At 47.6% G+C, this 20,230-nt stretch overlaps 1 protein-coding gene across 2 annotated transcripts; it reads right to left on the reverse strand.

Moving 5' to 3' along the window:
• LOC136710134 (recQ-like DNA helicase BLM) lies at positions 1-19,720 on the reverse strand. 2 transcript variants are annotated; one of them, XM_066685787.1, is made up of 22 exons: positions 19,292-19,720; positions 17,044-17,104; positions 16,362-16,953; positions 15,295-15,439; positions 13,964-14,064; positions 13,750-13,870; positions 12,589-13,289; positions 12,323-12,499; positions 11,894-12,012; positions 11,675-11,788; positions 11,287-11,385; positions 10,198-10,346; positions 10,003-10,109; positions 9,146-9,306; positions 7,407-7,602; positions 5,756-5,946; positions 5,446-5,590; positions 4,996-5,195; positions 3,149-3,344; positions 1,888-2,010; positions 595-796; positions 1-421 (listed from the first exon to the last, which is right to left on the reverse strand). In XM_066685787.1, the coding sequence occupies exons 1-22, from the start codon at positions 19,387-19,389 to the stop codon at positions 211-213; spliced, it is 4,209 nt and encodes a 1,402-aa protein (XP_066541884.1). In that variant the 5' UTR covers positions 19,390-19,720; the 3' UTR covers positions 1-210. The 2 variants fall into 2 exon arrangements, with proteins under 2 accessions (XP_066541884.1, XP_066541883.1); XM_066685786.1 differs by having other exon boundaries at positions 16,362-17,104.
• Between the last annotated feature and the right edge of the window lie 510 nt (positions 19,721-20,230).

Below are 20,230 nucleotides of genomic sequence, written 5' to 3' on the forward strand. Positions count from 1 at the left end.
AGTTTAATAACTTACAACGTTCAAGAGCAACATGAGACAGAAATAAGGAAGAAAACACCAAGCTAAACTGTACACAGTGACACTGAGAATCCAAAAGTGAGCTGTACACAGAGAGAATATACATCTAACATTTAAAAATATGCTAACACTCACTATACACAGATTTTACAAAACAAGAAAACACACTGAGAACGAGACAAGGCTAGAGGATCAGCCCAGGTGAGAGAAAGCAGGTTTGAGGAACGGTCGTGCAGCGCTCTGGGGTTTGGGCAGAGCCAAGAAGCCTGGTCTCCTCTCTGCTGGAGCTGGGGGAGTCGGCCTGGAGGCTCCTCGACCCGCTCCTCGAACTGCTCCTCGACCCGCTCCTTTATACCCTCCTCTATATCCTCCTCTAGACGAAGACCAGCCCCCGCTGCCCCCACTGCACAGAGAGACGAGAGAACATTAAAGTCTGTCCCACACCCACACACACACATACTCACACACACCTGATTGTGTGCTGAGTGTGTGCTCTGACAGCAGTAACGCAGTGTGGGAGAGGAGCTGAACCTGGAAGAAATGCACTGCCTGATGGGCTCTGAGACACACACTGACCTTTTGGAAGAGCTTTGGTTGTTGTACGCTCTCCTCCTTTTGGGTTTCCTAGAGAAGGGAGCTTTCTTTCTCTTCTCTCCTCGGCCCGTGCCGCTCCTGAAGTACTCTGACGAAGATTCGCCTTCGTTATCGTAAACGTCGTCGTCGTCAGGCCGGCCACGAGTCACGTCGATCCACTCTGAGCTCTCGCCCTGCTCCTCCGCTTCAACGGGAAAGAAAAGAGAAGCCTGAGTAAACAATAATGTACAGAAATATACATAGTGTACACACACTACAGATCTCTGGGGAAACCTTACTGTTCAGCACCAGTTTCACCTGATCACCTCAGCTCTATACGGAGGGGATTAGTTTTACATTAACCCTGTGTGAACTGACGTGGGTGAATACTTCATGGAGTTTTTCACAGGTTTCCTCTGGAGGAGGACAGCTCAACACGCTCAGAGGAGAAGACTAAATCTCCAGATCTGTTACTCCAGCTAACAGATAGAAGAGGGAAGAGGGAGGGCCATTCTACTCACTCTTAGCTCTTCATAAAGAGGCTCAAGAACAATTCACCCGCCTTAAATCACACTGAAGCCCTATTTGGACGGGATGAGTTTTACCTGTGGGTCATGGGGGTAAAGTGATTATTACCTGAGTGTCTCAGTAGTTTTAATCCCATCCAAACAGACCGTTTCAGTCATTTTCTCTGAGTGTGCGCTCCCATTTCAGGAAAGATTCCTGAGCCTTTTACCGACTGTAAAATGAGCAGTAAAAACGAGCCCAGGTTATTAATCCCGTCTGAATTTAAATGTGGGGGAATATCACATCATATCCTGGGTTTCCTCGAGAGCGGAGGCGGAGACGAAGGAGGCGTTTAGTGAAAGATACGGTCTCAGTAAAAGCTCAGCGGCTGAACGACGCGCCGCACTCAAATCCACAAAACCACCTGTAGATGTGTGTCGTCCGCACTAGTAGCCTCCAAACGTGTCATTACCACAGGAGGAGGGCTGATCTCAGAACAGTGGTGACAGTCTAAACATTACAGTAGCTCTGCTGTGTCTGATCCACACTGTGTAACGGCAGTGTGTGAATTGAGTAGCTGCTCCCAGCTCTGTTCTTTTCACAGAGATTTCTCATCTAGTGCGAATCCACCTTAAACAGTTCTGACGTCTTGTGGAAAAATGACATCACCCCGGCTCCCCACGTAAAACTAATCCCGTCCGAATAGGGCTTATTCTGTTAAATACGAAGGTCATAATGATCCCAAACTGAAACGAACGCAGGCCATTTCACCGTCGCTCAGACACTCACCTGGCAGCTGCCATTCAGAGTATTTCTGCAGCAGTTCAATGAGCTCCGCTCCGTATTTATCCAACTTGTCCTCAGTCACGCCGTCGATCTGCAGCAGCACCTCAGGGTCAGCAGACAGAGTCTCTGCAGAGAAATAAATCAACACTGAGATCAGTGCACCAGTGAGAACACGGGCCAAATCTGTCATCATCTGAACTCTGCTAGTACAGACCACGCCTGTGAAGGATGAAACGGGGAGGGAACCTATTGGGCAGGTTTTTAGTGCAGCTTTGGAATGTGTGTAAAGCCGGATGAACACAAGAGAAAAAGTGGAGACGGGGTGGAGGTGGGAGTTTGTCCGACACGGAAATGACATGAGTTTGCAGGGTGTACACAGAGCTGAGGGGAGGAGTTTGAGCTTATGTTATTAGGTCATTTAAAATATCTGCTCTTCACTGTGTCAGAGTCATGACGAACGAACAAAGTCCAGAATCAAAGAACAGAACACAGACAGTTGAAAATGATTGGAAATAAAGTCTTGTTCCATAAAGTTGCACAGAGTTAAGACAATTCCTTCTGCTGAACAGATCTGTATTTGTTTTATTACTGTACTACATATGAATGTAATAAAAGAGATGAATGTGCATTAGGTGTACGAGCTACAGCCATTTACTCCTACATACAGTTACACTACAGACACATTTAGAGATGCTCTGTTCTCGCTATTGTTCCTTTCTGCATTAAGGTCTGTGCAGAAGGATCAGACCTTTAATCCTCCACAAAAACCCAGTGCTGTTTGGATGCTGCTAGCTTCCAGTTAGTCTAGTCTTCTATGATGAGCTAATGTCTGAGAAAAGTTGCCCAACATTATTTTCACTGATTTTAACTGTTTACAAAGAGGATAAAATGTCTGAATCAGAGATTACAGATTATTACAGACGTTTACACAGTGCTGTGTGTTGGTGATGTTGCGATGAATGTCCTCACACATTTCTTATGGTTTAAAAAGGTCTCTGGAAGACACTGGGCTTCAGACAGTTATGGTTTACAGGGACTAACTCTGAAAAATATTTGAACGTTTTTACAGTATCAAGGGGCATTAAAATGTTATTGTAAAATCTAAACACATAATGAATATCAAATCTCCTACCTTTAGTTTGGGAAAAGAAGTTCAGAGAGAATTAAATGAAAGTAACTCAGGAACTCTGTGATTATTATGACTCTATTGTCGCAGTAAAACCCCAGTGATGATGAGGGGTCAGTGTTGTGCGTGGTTCAGTACCGGCGATCTTTTTCAGAGCGCTCGTGGAGAAGATGTTGTAGTAGTGGAGCCCAAACACTTTGCCGAGCTTCTTGCACAGCTCAGTGAGCTCTTCCAGACACTTCTCCACCATCTCCTCTCTCTTGGAAACATTCTTGGTCACTGAGGCTTTGTGTTTCCTGATGCTGGAGGCGCTCTCCGTCTCGTGGAACTGCACCTGGAACAGGTGTAAAACATCAACTCCCAAACAACTACAAACCACAGAAACACTTCAGTGTGTGTGAAAATGTGTCCACGGCACATTAACATTACTGTGATGAATTGCACCGCCTGACAAAATAGACCTCCGCTTTCTGATTTAAATATGAACATCCTTCACAGCCTGTGACTGGGGGATAACTGCAGTGTTGAATATGGTTCAGCTTCAGCAAAGATTTAACTGACTTCTGCAGTGAGGACATTCTCATCAATAAATCAGCTGTGTTTGTGTTGGGAAAATATCAGTGTGTTTCAGAAGGGTCAGAAACACTCAGTGTCATGTAGACTCCCAGAATAAAGGTACAGTACAGATACATTACTGTCATTAAAGCTACAAACAGTGGAGTGTATCTTTAAAGGTGCAGCAGTGGTGTTAGAGTCCAGTTGTGTTCCCTAAAGGTTCATTACATTCTCTTCTCCAGAAGGAGAGGGGGATCTCTGTAATCTTTCATTATACAACTGTGGAGAATAAAAGAACACAATAAAAGTCCTGGAGATGAAACGGAGCGAATGACATCAACACAACTTTAACATCCACAGTTAATATAGAGTAAGGTACAGTTCTGTTCCTAATTAAAGGTGCGGTTCTGTTCCCAATTAAAGGGACGGTTCTGTTCCCAATTAAAGGTGCAGTTCTGTTCCTAATTAAAGGGACGGTTCTGTTCCTAATTAAAGGTGCGGTTCTGTTCCTAATTAAAGGGGCGGTTCTGTTCCTAATTAAAGGGGCGGTTCTGTTCCTAAGGGACTGAATATATTCCCTTGGGGGCTCCACTACAGAGATTTACCGACAGTGAATGCAGCACAGGAAATGACTGGAAGTGGGTTAAAACTCTCCAGTACATTATTAAAGCTTGTAAGGACAGTAGTTACCCCTCAGCCTCATGAATGAAAAGAGGTCAGATAATTACCAAGTGTTTGAAAACAGGTGTCAATTTGCTAGTGAATATAACGACTGGACTCTGGAGCGATGAGAAAGGGCGTGTGGTCTGACATTTCCAGACAGACCCTATTCCAGAGCGAAGGGGAAGTCAGGGTAAGAAGGGAATCATGGGTAGCGCCCCCTGTACAAGCCTCTGGAGGCAGTGTCATGATCTGGGGAGGCTTCAGTTGGTCAGGTCTCAGCTCAGAGTTATGTGGCCAACTGAGGACCTGAATGGACTGAATGACCAGGTGGATTTGCTCTTCTCTGATGGTACAGACAGTGGTGGGATGAGATCATGAGTGTGGCTCTGGGATCTTGAGAAACCATTCTCACTCATGAACTGGCCGCTGCAGAGTCCTGACCATAACTGTAAATGTTTGAGATTTCACACCGTGGTCTCACTCTCCTGCCGTCGGTACACGATCCCTGACGAAAACCAACACAGTTCGGAGGGAAATAAAGGTTGCGATGTTGTGTGATGCTGGGGAAACCACTACGAACGTCTCAAAATGAAGCTGAAGTCCGTCTAACAACATCTTAAAGCGTGCAACCTGGTTTTGCCGCTGTGCGTGTTCCTCAAAGCTAATTTACAGAAGAAACATGCCTTAAACACACAGTGAAAAGCTCACTGTGACACTGTGATCACATGTTGCTGTGGGGCAGTGATATGAAAATGACGAGCCCAAACCTGCAAGCTGCCGTTCAGCACATTCATGGCTTTAGGGCCAGCGGAGACGTAGGCCACGGCCTGACCGTTGTTGGTTATGTACAAATCCTCCATCAGCACGTTGTCAAGCACAAGCTTCTTAAACAGCCTGTCCGCGTTGTGTCTGGAGTAAGCCGCTCCGCATCCGTACATTCCCGACTGGACCCGCGCACTTTTAGAGCCTGTGGAGAGATCTCAGTTAATGTCTACTGTCACTGTCCTCAGAAATTACATGGATACAACTCGATACGTCATTAGTGCTGTGGTCAAAGACAAAGAGAACATCTGTCTTCATACAAAATGGTCTGAAGTCTTTCATCTGGTGGACTGTGTTGATTCCCAGCTCTGGCAGGAACACTACACTGTACACACTCCCTCAAGCACATCTGAACCCTACCTGTGTCCCTCCGTCACTGATGGAGACTCTCGTACCTATGAAGATGTCCACCAGCATGTTCAGAGTGAGCCGGTTCTGCTGTGACGTTCTGCCGTATCTGCTGCCCACTTTCTCGCAGTTCTCCTGGACAAACCGCACAATCTTCTTCACGTCCTCCGTCACATTTCTGGTTTTGTATTTCTGTAAAAACATCGTTTAGACAACGGTTAATTAATCTACACACTCCATGTCCTGAGGAGACCTCTCAGCAGAATCAGTTCTTCTCCGAGAGTGAAACAGAAGAGTGAACACAGTGCTGCAGACTGAACAGAAATGAGCCAGATTTGGACTGAACAGGGTTCTTACGTGGGGTCTGGCACAGTTGTCACAGATGACCTCAGGATGCTGCTTACAGAAGTCAGCGTTGAACCTGTGCTCACCGAAGTACGCGAGCAGCTGGATCCTTCTACACTCCATCACATTCTCACAGAAGTGCACCATGCTGTGCAGGTTGTTAATGTGGGTGGCTTTGGATTGTTTGTTGCCGTCCTTGTCCACTGCAACGACATTAAAGAGGACATAGTACACTCCTTCCCCACAGTGGAACACAGTTCTGGTTTTTAATGAAACATCTGTGACCTGCTTTGGTCAAAACCCCACAAGGATCCAACCCCACCCCCTTTTCAAACGGTCCTGTTCAGAACGCCTGCTTTCAGCGCCTGTTCCTTTAAATGATAATGAGCCGTCTCATCACTCGGTCAGCAACATGGGCAGATGTGAGTTTGGATGTCTCCCAATAACCACACCCCCTTTCCCTAAAACAACTCGGCAACCAATAACCACACCCCCTTTCCCTAAAACAACTCGGCAACCAATAACCACACCCCCTTTCCCTAAACACCACAGCTACCAATAACCACGCCCCCTTTCCCTAAAACACCGCAGCTACCAATAACCACACCCCTTTTCCCTACAACACCTCGGCAACCAATAACCACGCCCCCTTTCCCTAAAAAACCACAGTAACCAATAACCACGCCCCCTTTCCCTAAAACACCACAGTAACCAATAACCACGCCCCCTTTCCCTAAAACACCACAGTAACCAATAACCACGCACTGACTCCTACACTCTGAAGAAAGTGGGTTAACAGACAACACACGGTTCTGTTTGGGGTTTTCATGCCACGGCTGATTGACCATGACCCTGTATCTTTCTGATACAGCTGCCCCTCGGTGCACACGGCTGGACCCTCTTCTGCAGGGCAGTGTGGAATGAGGCTGAAACTCAGGACTCAGTAGTTAAAAGAGAAATTAAACTGAATCAGACTCAGATTCGTTTTAAAGTGAAATATCTGACATTCTGCCATGAGATTTCGCACTAGAGCACTGGTACCTTAAACCAAAACAAATGCTTCGTATTCACCACGTCCTTCCCTTCAGCCACGCCTCCTCTCACGTCCGGTGCAGCCGCTAACAGAGGAGTGCAATGGAGCAATGGCGAGGTTCTAGCTAAAGAATGTGTTTTGTTTTGATGGAGGAATACTTGGACGGCCTTTTTCACTTGAAAATACACCACTGTCTGTTGGGGAGAGACAAAGCAAAACTCTGCTCAGTGCCTTTACTCCAGTAGATCTTTACAAGGAAATTAGTTGTTTGCTGCTATTTGAATGTGTAAAATGTTGGATAAAGCATCTTTAATCAAACAGTTCATAAAAGTCAAACACTGAAAAGACAGATTCTCATCGTCCGGTCGAATCTCAAAAGGGTAAATCATGCCCCACACACATCATTCCTTTGGATCACGTCGTGTTAAAGCTGTAAAACGCATCCGCTTTCTGTTTTGAATTTAATTATTTAAAACGAGACAATAATACATCAGTGTAACAGTGGATAACAGACTGAGCTCCCAGAGCTCAAAGCACAGCACAGACGTTCAGATACTGACAATAAACCATTTAAAATCTACATCACAGTAAAAATGACTAAATGAACAGGTCAAAGTGAAGGACACATACTGGCGATGAGTCTTTTGATGCGGATGACGTCGTGGTAAGTGTAGAAGAGGACGCAGTGGGAGACCTCCCCGTCGCGGCCAGCTCTCCCAGACTCCTGGTAGTAGCCCTCCACTGACTTGGGCACACTGGCGTGGATCACGTAGCGCACGTCAGGTTTGTCGATGCCCATGCCAAACGCAATCGTGGCACATATGACCTGAGAAAGATCAGACACGGCAACAAAATACGAGTCAAGGCTAAATCATTTTACGCACTGCATGCGACGCGCTCCCAAGTGCACCATCCATTTCCACTGGTTATGAAGTGTACTGCCACCTGTCCTTTCAGAGAAAACTGCACCAAAGTTAGCATCAAGTATAAACGCCCACACCGCTTGCTCAGGTTCGTGCGCCATCAGCAGAGTCCTGCGTGACACACTGAAGCGCAACTAGAACTGAGCCTTTAGGTGGCTGCTTGCCACTCCCAGTGTGTGTGTGTTCATTGCCACTGAGTGTTATATGCCGAGGTCATATTTCTCTGTGCTACTGTACAATGACGATGAAGAGCATTTCTAAAATTAACAGCAGCAAAGGTTTACGAGGGAAAGCTGTAGCCTGTTACTGACCTACTACCCACCTCACTGACCCTGTTTCCCCTGGACACACTGCCGATTCCTAACAGTCAAATATTGGTTTAAAAGGGTTAAGGGCTTGAAGAGGTGGCCTGGATTCAGCGAGACTCGTGCACTGTACAGTGTGAGCACTGATCATGTCTGGGTACAGAACGTGAAGTCAGTGCTCCGATACTCACTGTAAACACACACAGTGCTGAAGGGGTCCCTCTGCTCGACCCGAATTGTGCCTTTCCACGGCGTGGAACCTACACGACTCGACTCTGCTCTTCTGCTTTTCCACGGCCAAATCTGGTCCCTTTTTCAGTCTCTGCTTGCTTATGGTTCCAACTGAGCTCTCTGATTGGCCGGAGAGACCTGTCAATCAGCACGAAACGCAGAGCTCCAGCACAAACTCGCCGCTTGTAAAATCTCTGAAGTTACAGCAGCTTTCACATTAGTTTTTATCCGACTCTCAGCAGCAGCTCGTAACATTCCCCCGAGGGGTTTTTGAAGAGGTTCAGAAGCTGAACGTGTGACAAGGAAAACTGCTCTGTGAGAACAGGGGGCGGAGCCAAACAGGTGTTCAGTCCAAACACCAGCAACAACAACAACACGCCACACAACGAGTAAACAGCGCCTGACTTCAACGCCGCTTTGTTGTGATTTTTAAAGCATATGGTTCCCGTTAGAAACGGAGTTTGGCGACGGCACCGGCTGCATTTCGTGGGGGAGCTGTGCTCGTGGAAAAGCAACCAGCTAAAAGCGGGTCGTGGAGTCAATCCCAATAGACACATATACAGGGTCTACTGCTTTTTATTTGGCTCCATAAACATTCTCTTAGACGTGCAGTTAGTGTTCAGTGAATATCCCTGCTCTATATAATGGATTCATCTAAAAGTCATGAGAGAGGCTGAGGGTCACTGCCCACACACAGACTACACCTCAGACACAAAGTACAATCCTGACTCCACATTTCTTCACAATGAAAAGCCTCACTGATGACAGAAGCGTGCTCTGGTCCTGAACACTAAATGCAGTGAGTGCAGGTCAGCGGGGGAGCGGGAGAGTGGACGACCGTACTCCGGCACAGAATGATTTAACCTGGCCCAGTGACCGCACCCTTAATCACACGAAGAAATCCTCTCACTCTGCATCCGTCCTGGTTGATCCACTTGTTCTGGACGTACTCTCGGTCTCTGTCGTTGAGGCCTGCGTGGTAAGCCAGGGCTGCGATGCCAGCTCTCTGAAGACTATCTGCCAGGGAGTCACAGTCGTTTCTCGACAAGCAGTACACGATCCCAGAGTCTCCTGTTTGGAAAAACAGAAATCCAAACACGTTCATGTGGAGATTCCCAACCACAGCACCACAATATCTGACAACTACCGCAGGGAGCAGGAGCAGCAGAAACACTGATCTCCAGTTTATAAAAACACTACCGTTATTACTTTTAATACTGTATCATTCATAAGACTTCATCACTGGAGCTAAACACTCATTTACTGTGATTATTATTAATATCTCAGTCTCCTGCGTCACATCTTTCTGGATCACAATGAGGACAGGACCCTGAAGACACAGTGGCCTTTTCTGTCCACAGATCAGTGTGAGGCTGGGTTTTCAGGTTTCCACAAAAACTTGTCCCTCACAGACAGAGACCTGTGATGTTTGAGCAGCCCAGGGCTTGTGTTAAATGCTGAGTAACTGTCAGTTGTGTGTGGTGTGTTGAGTCTTTAACGAGTCGTAGAGTGTAACACAGTGGTCCTTTAGCTACAGCAGCAGTGTGGTGTCTGGCCGCTGCACATCTTTGAACTAACGGTGCTAATGTTAGCCTCAGTGTAAACAAATAACAGTAAAAACAAAAAGGGGCCACTGGATTTAATGGCGTTTTAGAGCCATCCTGCTGTATGTTATACACCCGCCCGGTCTAACGCAACAACAGCAAAATACACCACCACCCCACAGCCTCCTCCTTTTCAAACACCCGAGGGGGTGTAATCACTCACTTGGATAATGCTTCTTGATCCAGTTAATGCAGTCCTCATCCACCTTCTTGGGTTTCTTAGGCAGCACCGAGTATTTGAGGTTGTGTCTGTTGAAGCTCATGGTGAATCTGTGAAAAACACAAACACAGGGACGGTTTTGGACACCGGCCTCATCCGGCTGTTGGTACCGAGCTCTGCCGCGGCACGGACACTTACACCTGAGGCCGGGTCATGGCCAGCTGATTCAGGATGTCCTTCTGGACTCGAGGCGTGGCGGTGGCTGTGAGCGCCATGACGGGAACATTGGGGAACTTCTGCCTCAGTTCATGCAGCCGTTTGTAGTCTGGTCTGAAGTCGTGTCCCCACTACAGTAAACGGGAATTAAATCATACAAAGAGTTATTTAACCCTTCGTTTCATTGTAACAGCGTTAAACCGTCAGCTACACTGACCATCCGAGCTGGCAGAGGACTCTCTATCAGAGATTTAAGGGCTGTCTTAGATCCTACTGAGCTCCCTAAGTAGGCACTGACTCTAAGACGGTAGCGTTCTGTCTGTCCTCATGAGGCAGATTATTGAGACGCTGTAGTTAGAGAGCGACAGCATCACGTCTTGTTCCCGCCATGATCCATGCGTCGAGGACAGCTCGGCTTGAACCACAGTCCTTTGAGTCCTTGACTGTGGTTAGGGCTAGGGCTGGACTCTATGGTCGAAATCTATATCACAATATATTTTTTAATTTTGGTTGATGCTGTAAATAATGGACATTGAAATATTGAAAATGTGTTCAAAAATCATATCAATATTGAAACATTTTATTTGGTGATATCTATTGAAATTAAATTATCGTCCAGCCCTAACTATGGGACACATGGGAGACAAGCATCGAGACTCTTCTCTGCCTCAGACTCAGACGCATAGATGAACCTCCTCTGGCCTTTACAATCCAAACAGCATGCTCCCTCACTCTCCCTCACCGTCCAGTCTGCCCCTCTCTGTCTCCTGCTGCCTCTCTGTCTCCCACTGTTTGATCTGCAGAGTCCCTCAGTGTCCGAAGAGCAGTGCCCCACATTTCCCTCAAACGCAGGCTGAAGACTCATTTATTGTGCAGTGTTTAAATGACCATCACCTCTGTTTATTGTGTATTTCTCTTTAGGGTTCAGGTTGATTTCTCTATCCCCTGGTGTCTCAGTTCATCAGTGTTCAGACTCAGATCCTACTTCTACTGGAGAGGATGTGTTCTCTGAACTAAACGACAAAACACTCCTGAAAAACATCTACTGCTAAATGCAGTAAACACAAGTACCTGGCTGACACAGTGGGCTTCATCAATGACAAAGCGGGCGAGCAGGCCTCTCTTGTACAGGTTCTGCAGAGCACTGATCATCCTCCCACTGGCAGAGATCTATGAGCAGACAACACCAGGAGTTAATTCAGTACATGTGTAAACAGTAGGAGGCAGTGCAGGCGAAAACTGTATCACAATGGACGAAGGTTTTGAAGAAGGTAGTGTCAGAGCCAAGACTGCGATTCCCCACGTCTTTCTCTGGTCTGCCCTCTAGTGGAAGCTTGCAGTTACAAGCGTTAGTCACAGGCGAGTGTGTGAACATTTATATTCACGGTGAAGAGGGTTTTCTACACAAACACACGGCCAATCAGCGAGTATCTCTCTGCCCTTAAACTGAAGAGCGTACCTTTTCAGGAGTGGCGTACAGCAGTTTGATGATAGGATCCTTCTTAGAGAGCTGCATATAGATCCGCCCAGCTTCACTGTCACTTTTATCCCCAGATAAGCTAGTGGCAGGGATCTGAAAATGGAGAACAAACAACTTCAGACACAAAGTCATCACGTTCTTCCCGGTATTACACAGTTAGATCAGTCTGGAGACGCTGAGGACAGGGGAAACCCTCACATCGAACGTGGTGAGCTTCTGGACCTGGTCCACAATAAGGGAGCGCAGTGGAGAGATCACCACCGTGACCCCAGCAGACACACAGGCAGGAAGCTGGTAGCAGAGGCTCTTACCTCCTCCTGGAAAAGAGGGTCACATTGATTTTTAGTTATATTCTTCACTCAACATAGTAGGAGATCAACATAGTAGGAGTGGACAGAGAGTGGACAAAGGTTTTAAAAACTCCAGCAGCACTGCTGTGTCTGATCCACTCGCACCAGCACAACACAACTCCTGTACAGTCAGTGGAGCTGATAAAGTGGGCAGTGAGGGTAGAAACAAGGAGGGTATTTGAATCTGTGTCTATAATGTCACTGTATCCTTTGTACAAAATAGTTCTGACCACAACCTTCTCCACGATCTAGAAGTAGGAGAGGTACAGAGAGTTACCTGTAGGCATGAGGACGAAGGTGTCCTCCCCCAGCAGCGTGGCATTGATGGCCTCCAGCTGATTGAAACGGAACTGATGAAGACCAAACTTCTTGTGGAAGATCTTCATCATCTCCGCAGAGTAAGGGAAGCTGAAGCCCCTGAAGCGGTCATGCGCTGGGTTCCTGTATGTAACCTCTGCAGAGACAAGTACGTAAGATTCTGTCTGTTTACAAACACTCATCACAAAAAGGAGCTAGAAATGACTACGTCTCAGAGCCACTGACCAGGGGACGCTGGCTTAGTGGGTCTTACGACAGCAGTGGGGGTGGAGACGCTCTTGTTCTCGCAGGATTTTGAAGGCCCTCCTTCACGAACCGGCTGAGGGAAGGCACTGGAACTCCTCTTCGAAGCCGAAGACTCCACAGGCTCCTCGTAGTAATCCGGGATATCGCTCTCGTTGAAGTCGTCAATATCAAAGTCATCAATGTAAAAGTCGTCTGGCTCTGTGTGCATTTGGGATTCGACACTTTTAGACACCGCAGATCTGTTTCCTGCGCTCTCCACTGGTTTCTTGGGAGAGAAGAATAGCTCTGTCTGCTCCAGATCCAGAGTCTGAGCATTGGAGGACAGCCTTGAGAAATTCCCTCCCGACTTGCCTTCACTGAGGTTCAGGCTCGACCTCTTCCCTCGCTCTCCGTTCACGGCAGGTTTGAGGGAAGAGCTGGGGTTCCAGGAGCCGCCCGGTGTCTCCACCCCATTGATGATGCAGTCTGAGTCTTCAAAGACACTGCTGTTGTAGTCCACAGACAGGTTAGAGACCAGAGACTGTCGGAACTGGAAGCCTTTAGCCGTACGCTCTCCTTTGCCTGAGGTTAAAGGGGTTGTGAACCCAAAACTTGTTCTGTGCAGCACTCGGGGCTCAGGGGTGGCTCCTCTGTCGGACGGGGACTTTCCTGATGAGGCCAAATCCGCAAGAATCCTTTTCCTGCAGAGAACCAGGAAATACAGCTGCTACACTAATGGTGATTTCCCACTGACTGGTATCTACACTACTTTACTCTCTGATTGGACCTGCTTCATTTTCCACTACAACATTTCCCCCTTGAAATGTATCTGGTGTCGTCTCAAACCCCCGTCTCTAACAGGAACAGTGGGCTATTTAAGGTGGAATGGGAACACAGGAATAAGGAGCTGAGCAGTTTCGTAATGTTAAGGAACGTAGACAGATATTTAGAGGTCCAAAGAATATGGGAAGACCTGCTGAGTTTTTATTCAAATTGCCCGCTCCACCTTAAATTCTGCAGTCTCACGGACCTAACTGAGTCACCGTTTAAGACGGAACATGTCTTCTTCAAAATATAGTGTGACTACAGCCTGGATTTAAAGATCTATTGATTTATAAATAAAGTAACTGAGTTTAATCAACATCTGTGTCCTTTATTTACCTGAGCGCTCTCTGCAGCAGCAGCTCTGTGCCACAGGTCAGCGTTATGAGCTCATGCTCAGGGACAGCATCCACCAGACCACAGATAGACTCCATGACACTGAAGAGGGCGCCATCGAGCCCTAAACAGATCAACAACTGGATTCAGATTCAAGCAGAAAGGTGTAAACACACACTAAAAGGGTTAAACAAGGAACTGAATCAGAAGATCATACCTCTCAGATCTTTATCAGGAGCGTCCCGTCCTGGAAGACCTGCCTCAGAGCCTCGGGGTGAAGCAGCACTTCCTTCAGAACGTCTGAGCAGCTCAGGTTTTCTGAGGGGAGAGACCAATGTTCGTCAGGATGTGACTGCGCAGGAGAGGAGGGGATCCTCAGATTATAATTCATTATTCATATTTAAATCATGTGTTTAAGAGGGATTTCACACATGCCTTGTTTGGTCCGGATCTTCAGACTTTTCAGTTTGGTCCGAACCAAAACAACAGCTGTGAAAGGGGCCTCAGACCACAGTCCGGACCAAAGCACATACATTTGGTCCGACCCAAAGAGGGGGTGTCAGTCCACATCCAACTGAAGCATGATCCGGTTTGTGTGCAGTGTGAAAACACTTTATTGTACGAGATTAGATCATAGATTTAGAACCAATTACAGGACGTGGAGACACTGTTAAGAGACGGACGTGATCAGGAGATTTACTCAGTGCCTTCACTCCAAAAAAAAAAAAGAAAACATGTAAAAACCTTCAATTAAATTTTAATTTAACAGTAAATTCATTACCGGAATCACACTGCGCTCCTTCAGTGAAAACTGCATCATCAGTGAATAGTGAACATCGTACGATACAAAATATCCCTCAGTGGTTCTGTGTATTTTAACGTTCAGAGATGTTCACATGAGGGACAATAAAATATAACCCTCTCTCCAGTCTCACACAGACACTGTCCTGGGTTTATATCGTGTTACTGCAGTAAAAATAAACTCTCAAATTTAAACAGCCGTGATTCCCACTGCGTTACTACGTCTTTATCCCAAACCACACACTAGCTCCCTACACAGGGTATAAACACACTGCATCATTATCAGAAGAGCACTCAGTAGTGTAGAAGGTAAAGTGCAGACGGGTGTGATTTGGGACACAGCAGTAATCAGCTAGTGCAATAAGTTAAGGAGGAATGGGAAATGTGAATAAGAAGCTGGTAAAGAAGTAGGATAAGACCCACGTAAGTAAGCACTGTATGTGTTTGTGTCTTTCAGAAAGTTGATCTCGATCTGAGCCACAAATAAGTAGCAGGAGTAAACAGTAGAAATGGATCTGATCTTTGAGACATGAATCTTAGTCCAGATTTTCATGTGTGAAAACCCCCTAAAATAAGCCTTTACTTGTATTTTAATGATGTTAACCATGAAACAGAATCCCCCACCTCTCACAGAAAGAGAAAGGGCTTGTTCTAACCCACGAAGAAGCATTACACCTCATCTACCACAAGCCTGAGTACTTCACCTGATGGGAGCCCTTCGAACATCAGGCTCAAAGCTGTAGTTACCTTTTCTCCAGAGTTGAAACAGGTGGGCTCCTGTCTTCAGGGACAGGTGACGGTGGAACACAGTCCACGTCCTCCTCCGGCACATCCTGAGTCTGGCTGTCGTCTACGTCTATAATTTCTGGATCAGCGCATTTCTGTTCGGTTCCTGAAGAACAAAACAGGATTGTTTTAAAATTAAATCACAAATATGAACCCATTCTAATGGTGCTTTTCCACTGCATGGTCCCTACTCCACTGGACTCTACTCGTCTGTTCTCCTCCTCCACCAGGTGAATCAGGTCCTGGTTCTGGAAGCGGGTTCTTGTTTAGTGGCTGTTCTCTCGTGGTTCAGAGCGAGTCGAGTAGGGACTAAACCGTGGCGTGTAAACCTTGCAGAGCGCTGATTGTCCAGAGAGAGTCGTCACTCTACGCCACGCGACGCAGACGACCAGCACCAACTCTCCATCTGTAAAATCTCCAGCTGCAGCAGAGATCACGTTTGTTTTTATCCGACTCACGACGGCAGCTCGTAAAATTACGCCGTGGTCTTTTGAAGAGGTTCAAACGCTCCTTGGATCGGTGGCCGACGAAAGAATCCAGCGAGAGCTGGACGCTGCAACAAGGAAGGAACAAACTCTACTGATCTGTCTGAACTGATGACGGAGCTGTGTTCAGTCCCAAACAACAACAACACGCCAATACACCATGAGTAAACACCGCTTAACGTTACCGCCGCCGTTGTTGTGGTTTCCACAGCCCACTGTTCCCCTTAGAGACGGGGTTAGAGACGACACCCGATACATTTCAGGGGGGAGCTGTGGGAGTGGAAAACCAACCAGGGACCAATCAGAGAGTAGAGCCGAGGCGAGGCGAGTAGGTACCAATCAGTGGAAAAGTGCAATTACATTTGTCTAATTGTTTTTAATTTGCACATAGCGCTGTTCCTATCACTGTTTACAGCTGTCAGATTTGTACAGTGTCCTTGGGAAGGTAGAGTGGCTCTTTAATAAATATAAATAGAATATAATTACAATGAAAATCAGATCAATCAGAAAACAAAATGTATGAATGAAGAGAGCGATGCTGACCTGCTGAACACTTCAAACTCTCCTCGGGTGGGTCCTGAATCTCGGTGAGGTCAGTGATGCTCTCGTCCTCGCTGTCACTGAGGAGCTGTTTGTGCTGGACCCCTGGGAACCGGCGCTTGGTGGGTTTGACCGGTGAATCGTCTGGCTCCGGACTTTTAGATCCAGAGAGGACGTCCTGTTGATCAGCAACCGCTGTAAACTCCTCATCTCCTGCAGCACCAAAGCACGGTCCTGTAGACAGACTCCCATCCTCCACTGCGACCGCCCTCTTCGCCCCGGCAGCTTCAGGTGACCGGTCCTTGTCCGGTCCGGGGGGAATCTGGGGGCTCTGTGACGGTGTCCGTACCTTTACTGGGGCTTCAAAGTCATCAAAATCATCCCAGTCGTCCACAGGGACGCTGAAGGAGCCGTCCCCAGGTTTGTCTCCGTCAGGGTGCGAGGGGGCGGGGTCTAGTTTGGCCGGAGCCGTGAGGACTGACTGGACCGGGGCGGGTCTGCTCACTGCAAAAGGGTTGGCGAGGGGGTTGATGGTCTGCGTCTTGGTTTTGCTGGGTGCAGTGCAGAAGCTGAACTTTGGGGGCGCTCTCTCAGGCTTGTTTGGAAATGTCAGAGGAGGTTTCGTTACTTCAGAGCTGTGAGGAACATTCACACTCCGGTTCACAAACACACGTGCAGCAGTTACCTTTTGGGGAGCGTCTGCTCCGTCTGCGCCCACCGCCGCCTTCTTTCTGAAACAGAACACACTGAAAGAGGAGAGGGAGATTCAGACACTCACTGTCCACTGTCCTCTCTCTCAGCTCCACTGTCCCCTCATTGTCCCCTCTCTCAGCTCCACTGTCTCCTCACTGTCCCCTCTCTCAGCTCCACTGTCTCCTCACTGTCCCCTCTCTCAGCTCCACTGTCTCCTCACTGTCCCCTCTCTCAGCTCCACTGTCCCCTCACTGTCCCCTCTCTCAGCTCCACTGTCCCCTCACTGTCCCCTCTCTCAGCTCCACTGTCCCCTCACTGTCCCCTCTCTCAGCTCCACTGTCCCCTCACTGTCCACTGTCCCCTCTCTCAGCCCCACTGTCCCCTCTCTCAGCTCCACTGTCCTCTCACTATCCCCTCACTGTCCACTCTCTCAGCTCCACTGTCCCCTCACTCTCCCCTCTCTCAGCTCCAATGTCCTCTCACTGTCCCCTCTCTCAGCTCCACTGTCCTCTCACTGTCCCCTCTCTCAGCTCCACTGTCCTCTCACTGTCCCCTCTCTCAGCTCCACTGTCCCCTCACTGTCCCCTCTCTCAGCTCCACTGTCCCCTCTCTCAGCTCCACTGTCCTCTCACTGTCCCCTCTCTCAGCTCCACTGTCCTCTCACTGTCCCCTCTCTCAGCTCCACTGTCCTCTCACTGTCCCCTCTCTCAGCTCCACTGTCCTCTCACTGTCCCCTCTCTCAGCTCCACTGTCCCCTCACTGTCCCCTCTCTCAGCTCCACTGTCCACTCTCTCAGCTCCACTGTCCCCTCACTGTCCCCTCTCTCAGCTCCACTGTCCACTCTCTCAGCTCCACTGTCCCCTCACTGTCCACTCTCTCAGCTCCACTGTCCCCTCACTCTCCCCTCTCTCAGCTCCACTGTCCTCTCACTGTCCCCTCTCTCAGCTCCACTGTCCTCTCACTGTCCCCTCTCTCAGCTCCACTGTCCCCTCTCTCAGCTCCACTGTCCCCTCTCTCAGCTCCACTGTCCTCTCACTGTCCCCTCTCTCAGCTCCACTGTCCTCTCACTGTCCCCTCTCTCAGCTCCACTGTCCTCTCACTGTCCCCTCTCTCAGCTCCACTGTCCCCTCACTGTCCCCTCTCTCAGCTCCACTGTCCCCTCACTGTCCACTCTGTAGTTCTACACTTACACTCTGTAGTCCACCTGTGGCTCTGCATACTTCATTACCCCTCTCTCCCCCTGTTCTTCAGCGCTCAGGACCCCCACAGAGCAGGTGTGATGTGGTGGTGGATCATTCTCAGCGCTGCAGTGACACTGACGTGGTGGTGGTGTGTTAGTGTGTGTTGTGCTGGTGTAGAGTGGATCAGACACAGCAGTGCTGCTGGAGTTTTTAACCCCTCAGTGTCACTGCTGGACTGAGGCTCGTCCACGTGTTTCCGGACATTTTTGAAATTTGAGATTTTCCTCCCGAAGTATCTCTAATTTTTCTTTGATTTTCTAAATGACGATGTTTTTAATTTTATTAAAGTATCTGTTTTATTTCTCTATATATTTTACTCTGTCTTTACCTTTATTTTTATTTAATTATGGTTTTTTACACAATGTTTTGTTTTGTTTTAAATTCCTATTTTAATTGCTGTTAAATATTTGACTCCATTTTTAAGGTTTTTAATTCTTCTACTGCTTTAATGTCTCTGTCCTGTTTGTGAAACACTGAATTGTCGTTGTGTGTGAAAAGTGCTCTATGAATAAACCTGACTCACCTTTCCCTGAGAGAAACACACAGCTCACTCTGTTCTCTTCTGTTCTCTGCTCTGGAGCCGTGATGTGGATTTATTTAATACTAATTAATATATATATAATTGATTATATTATAATGAATGTCTGAATATTCTTAAGTTATTGTTAAAGGGTCATTGCTCTTTAAAGGAGAGTAACTGAGTTATGACTCTATTATCATTACATCAGTGGAATAAAACCGTCCTAAAATCACAATAATATCATTTATCGCAGTTATTTCTGGGACAATATCGACCTCAAAAAATGTCTGTGGTGACACTAACACACCACCACCACGTCAGTGTCACTGCAGCTGAGAATGATCCACCACCACATCACACCTGCTCTGTGGGGGTCCTGAGCGCTGAGGAACAGGGGGAGAGGGGGTAATGAAGTATGCAGAGCCACAGGAGATGTGTATGACAGTGTGAAAGCAGCACTCTGTGTGTGTCAGTCTTACCCGGGCTGAACTCTGTGGAGGCTGAGCTTGTTGTGAGCGGTGACTTTACTGCGCCGCTCCAGCTGCTCTTTTAAATTATTCTGTGGAAGAGTCCGCATCGTAAACCCGGTAAACACAGCTACAACGGAACAAACAGCTCGGTTTATTCACCACGGTAACGCTCCGGGATTAAACCGGAGCAGAATCCGGTCTGAATTCGGACTAACGTTAGTCCACAGCCGCACTCAGACTGTGTCTCTTTATCGCTCTTAACAGATAAAACCCTTCATTTAAAGCTCATGAACCATATCTACAGACCCACACCGGAGCGACCCGGGCTCCATGGACAGACACCTCCGCGAATAAGATAAAAACCCCGAGTTTAAAATGATAACAACGACAAAAACCCTTTTAATAACAACAGACTGTAGCTGCTGCTAAAGCTAAAGTCCGTATTTACCGCGGATTCTCTACTCGCCTCTGATTGGTTCATTTACCGCGTCACCGTGGGCGCGTTCCAAATCAGGTCTTACACACTCTACACTTGTAAATGCACACTTCTGTTGTCAGTGAACGTACGAGAACGCGCTAAAGCCTTTGCGGTCTCGTTGTGGACGCGTTGCAATTCAAAATGATTGATCCCTTCCTGACACTCACTTGTTAGTGCACACTTCTTCTCCACTCGGAGCAGTTATACCCGTTACTGCCCACACTATGGCCGCGTCCCAATCCAATGTATCCAACACTACACACGTCAGTGCACACTTCCCTAGCGTCATTTCCACACTGATGTTCTCTCACATTGTGGACACGTTACAATTCGCACACTTACACACTATACACTTACACACCAGGATTTACAGCCCTATGACCCTATGGCTTGCTCTGATTAGTGCATTAAAGCGGCTATCTGTGGCCGCTTCCCAAACCACAGTACACACTTATGAGTGAACACTCGTA

Source organism: Hoplias malabaricus, chromosome 11, assembly GCF_029633855.1.
Source record: "Hoplias malabaricus isolate fHopMal1 chromosome 11, fHopMal1.hap1, whole genome shotgun sequence".
Classification (NCBI taxonomy): domain Eukaryota; kingdom Metazoa; phylum Chordata; class Actinopteri; order Characiformes; family Erythrinidae; genus Hoplias; species Hoplias malabaricus.

Excerpts from the sequence above, each read along its gene's own strand:
- LOC136710134 (XM_066685786.1), bottom strand. The coding sequence starts at position 19,389 with ATGCGGACTCTTCCACAGAATAATTTAAAAGAGCAGCTGGAGCGGCGC. Across the intron at positions 17,105-19,291 it reads CTCCACAGAGTTCAGCCCGG|TGTGTTCTGTTTCAGAAAGA; the intron begins GTAAGACTGACA and ends CTCCTCTTTCAG. Across the intron at positions 12,500-12,588 it reads CACTAAGCCAGCGTCCCCTG|AGGTTACATACAGGAACCCA; the intron begins GTCAGTGGCTCT and ends TTGTCTCTGCAG.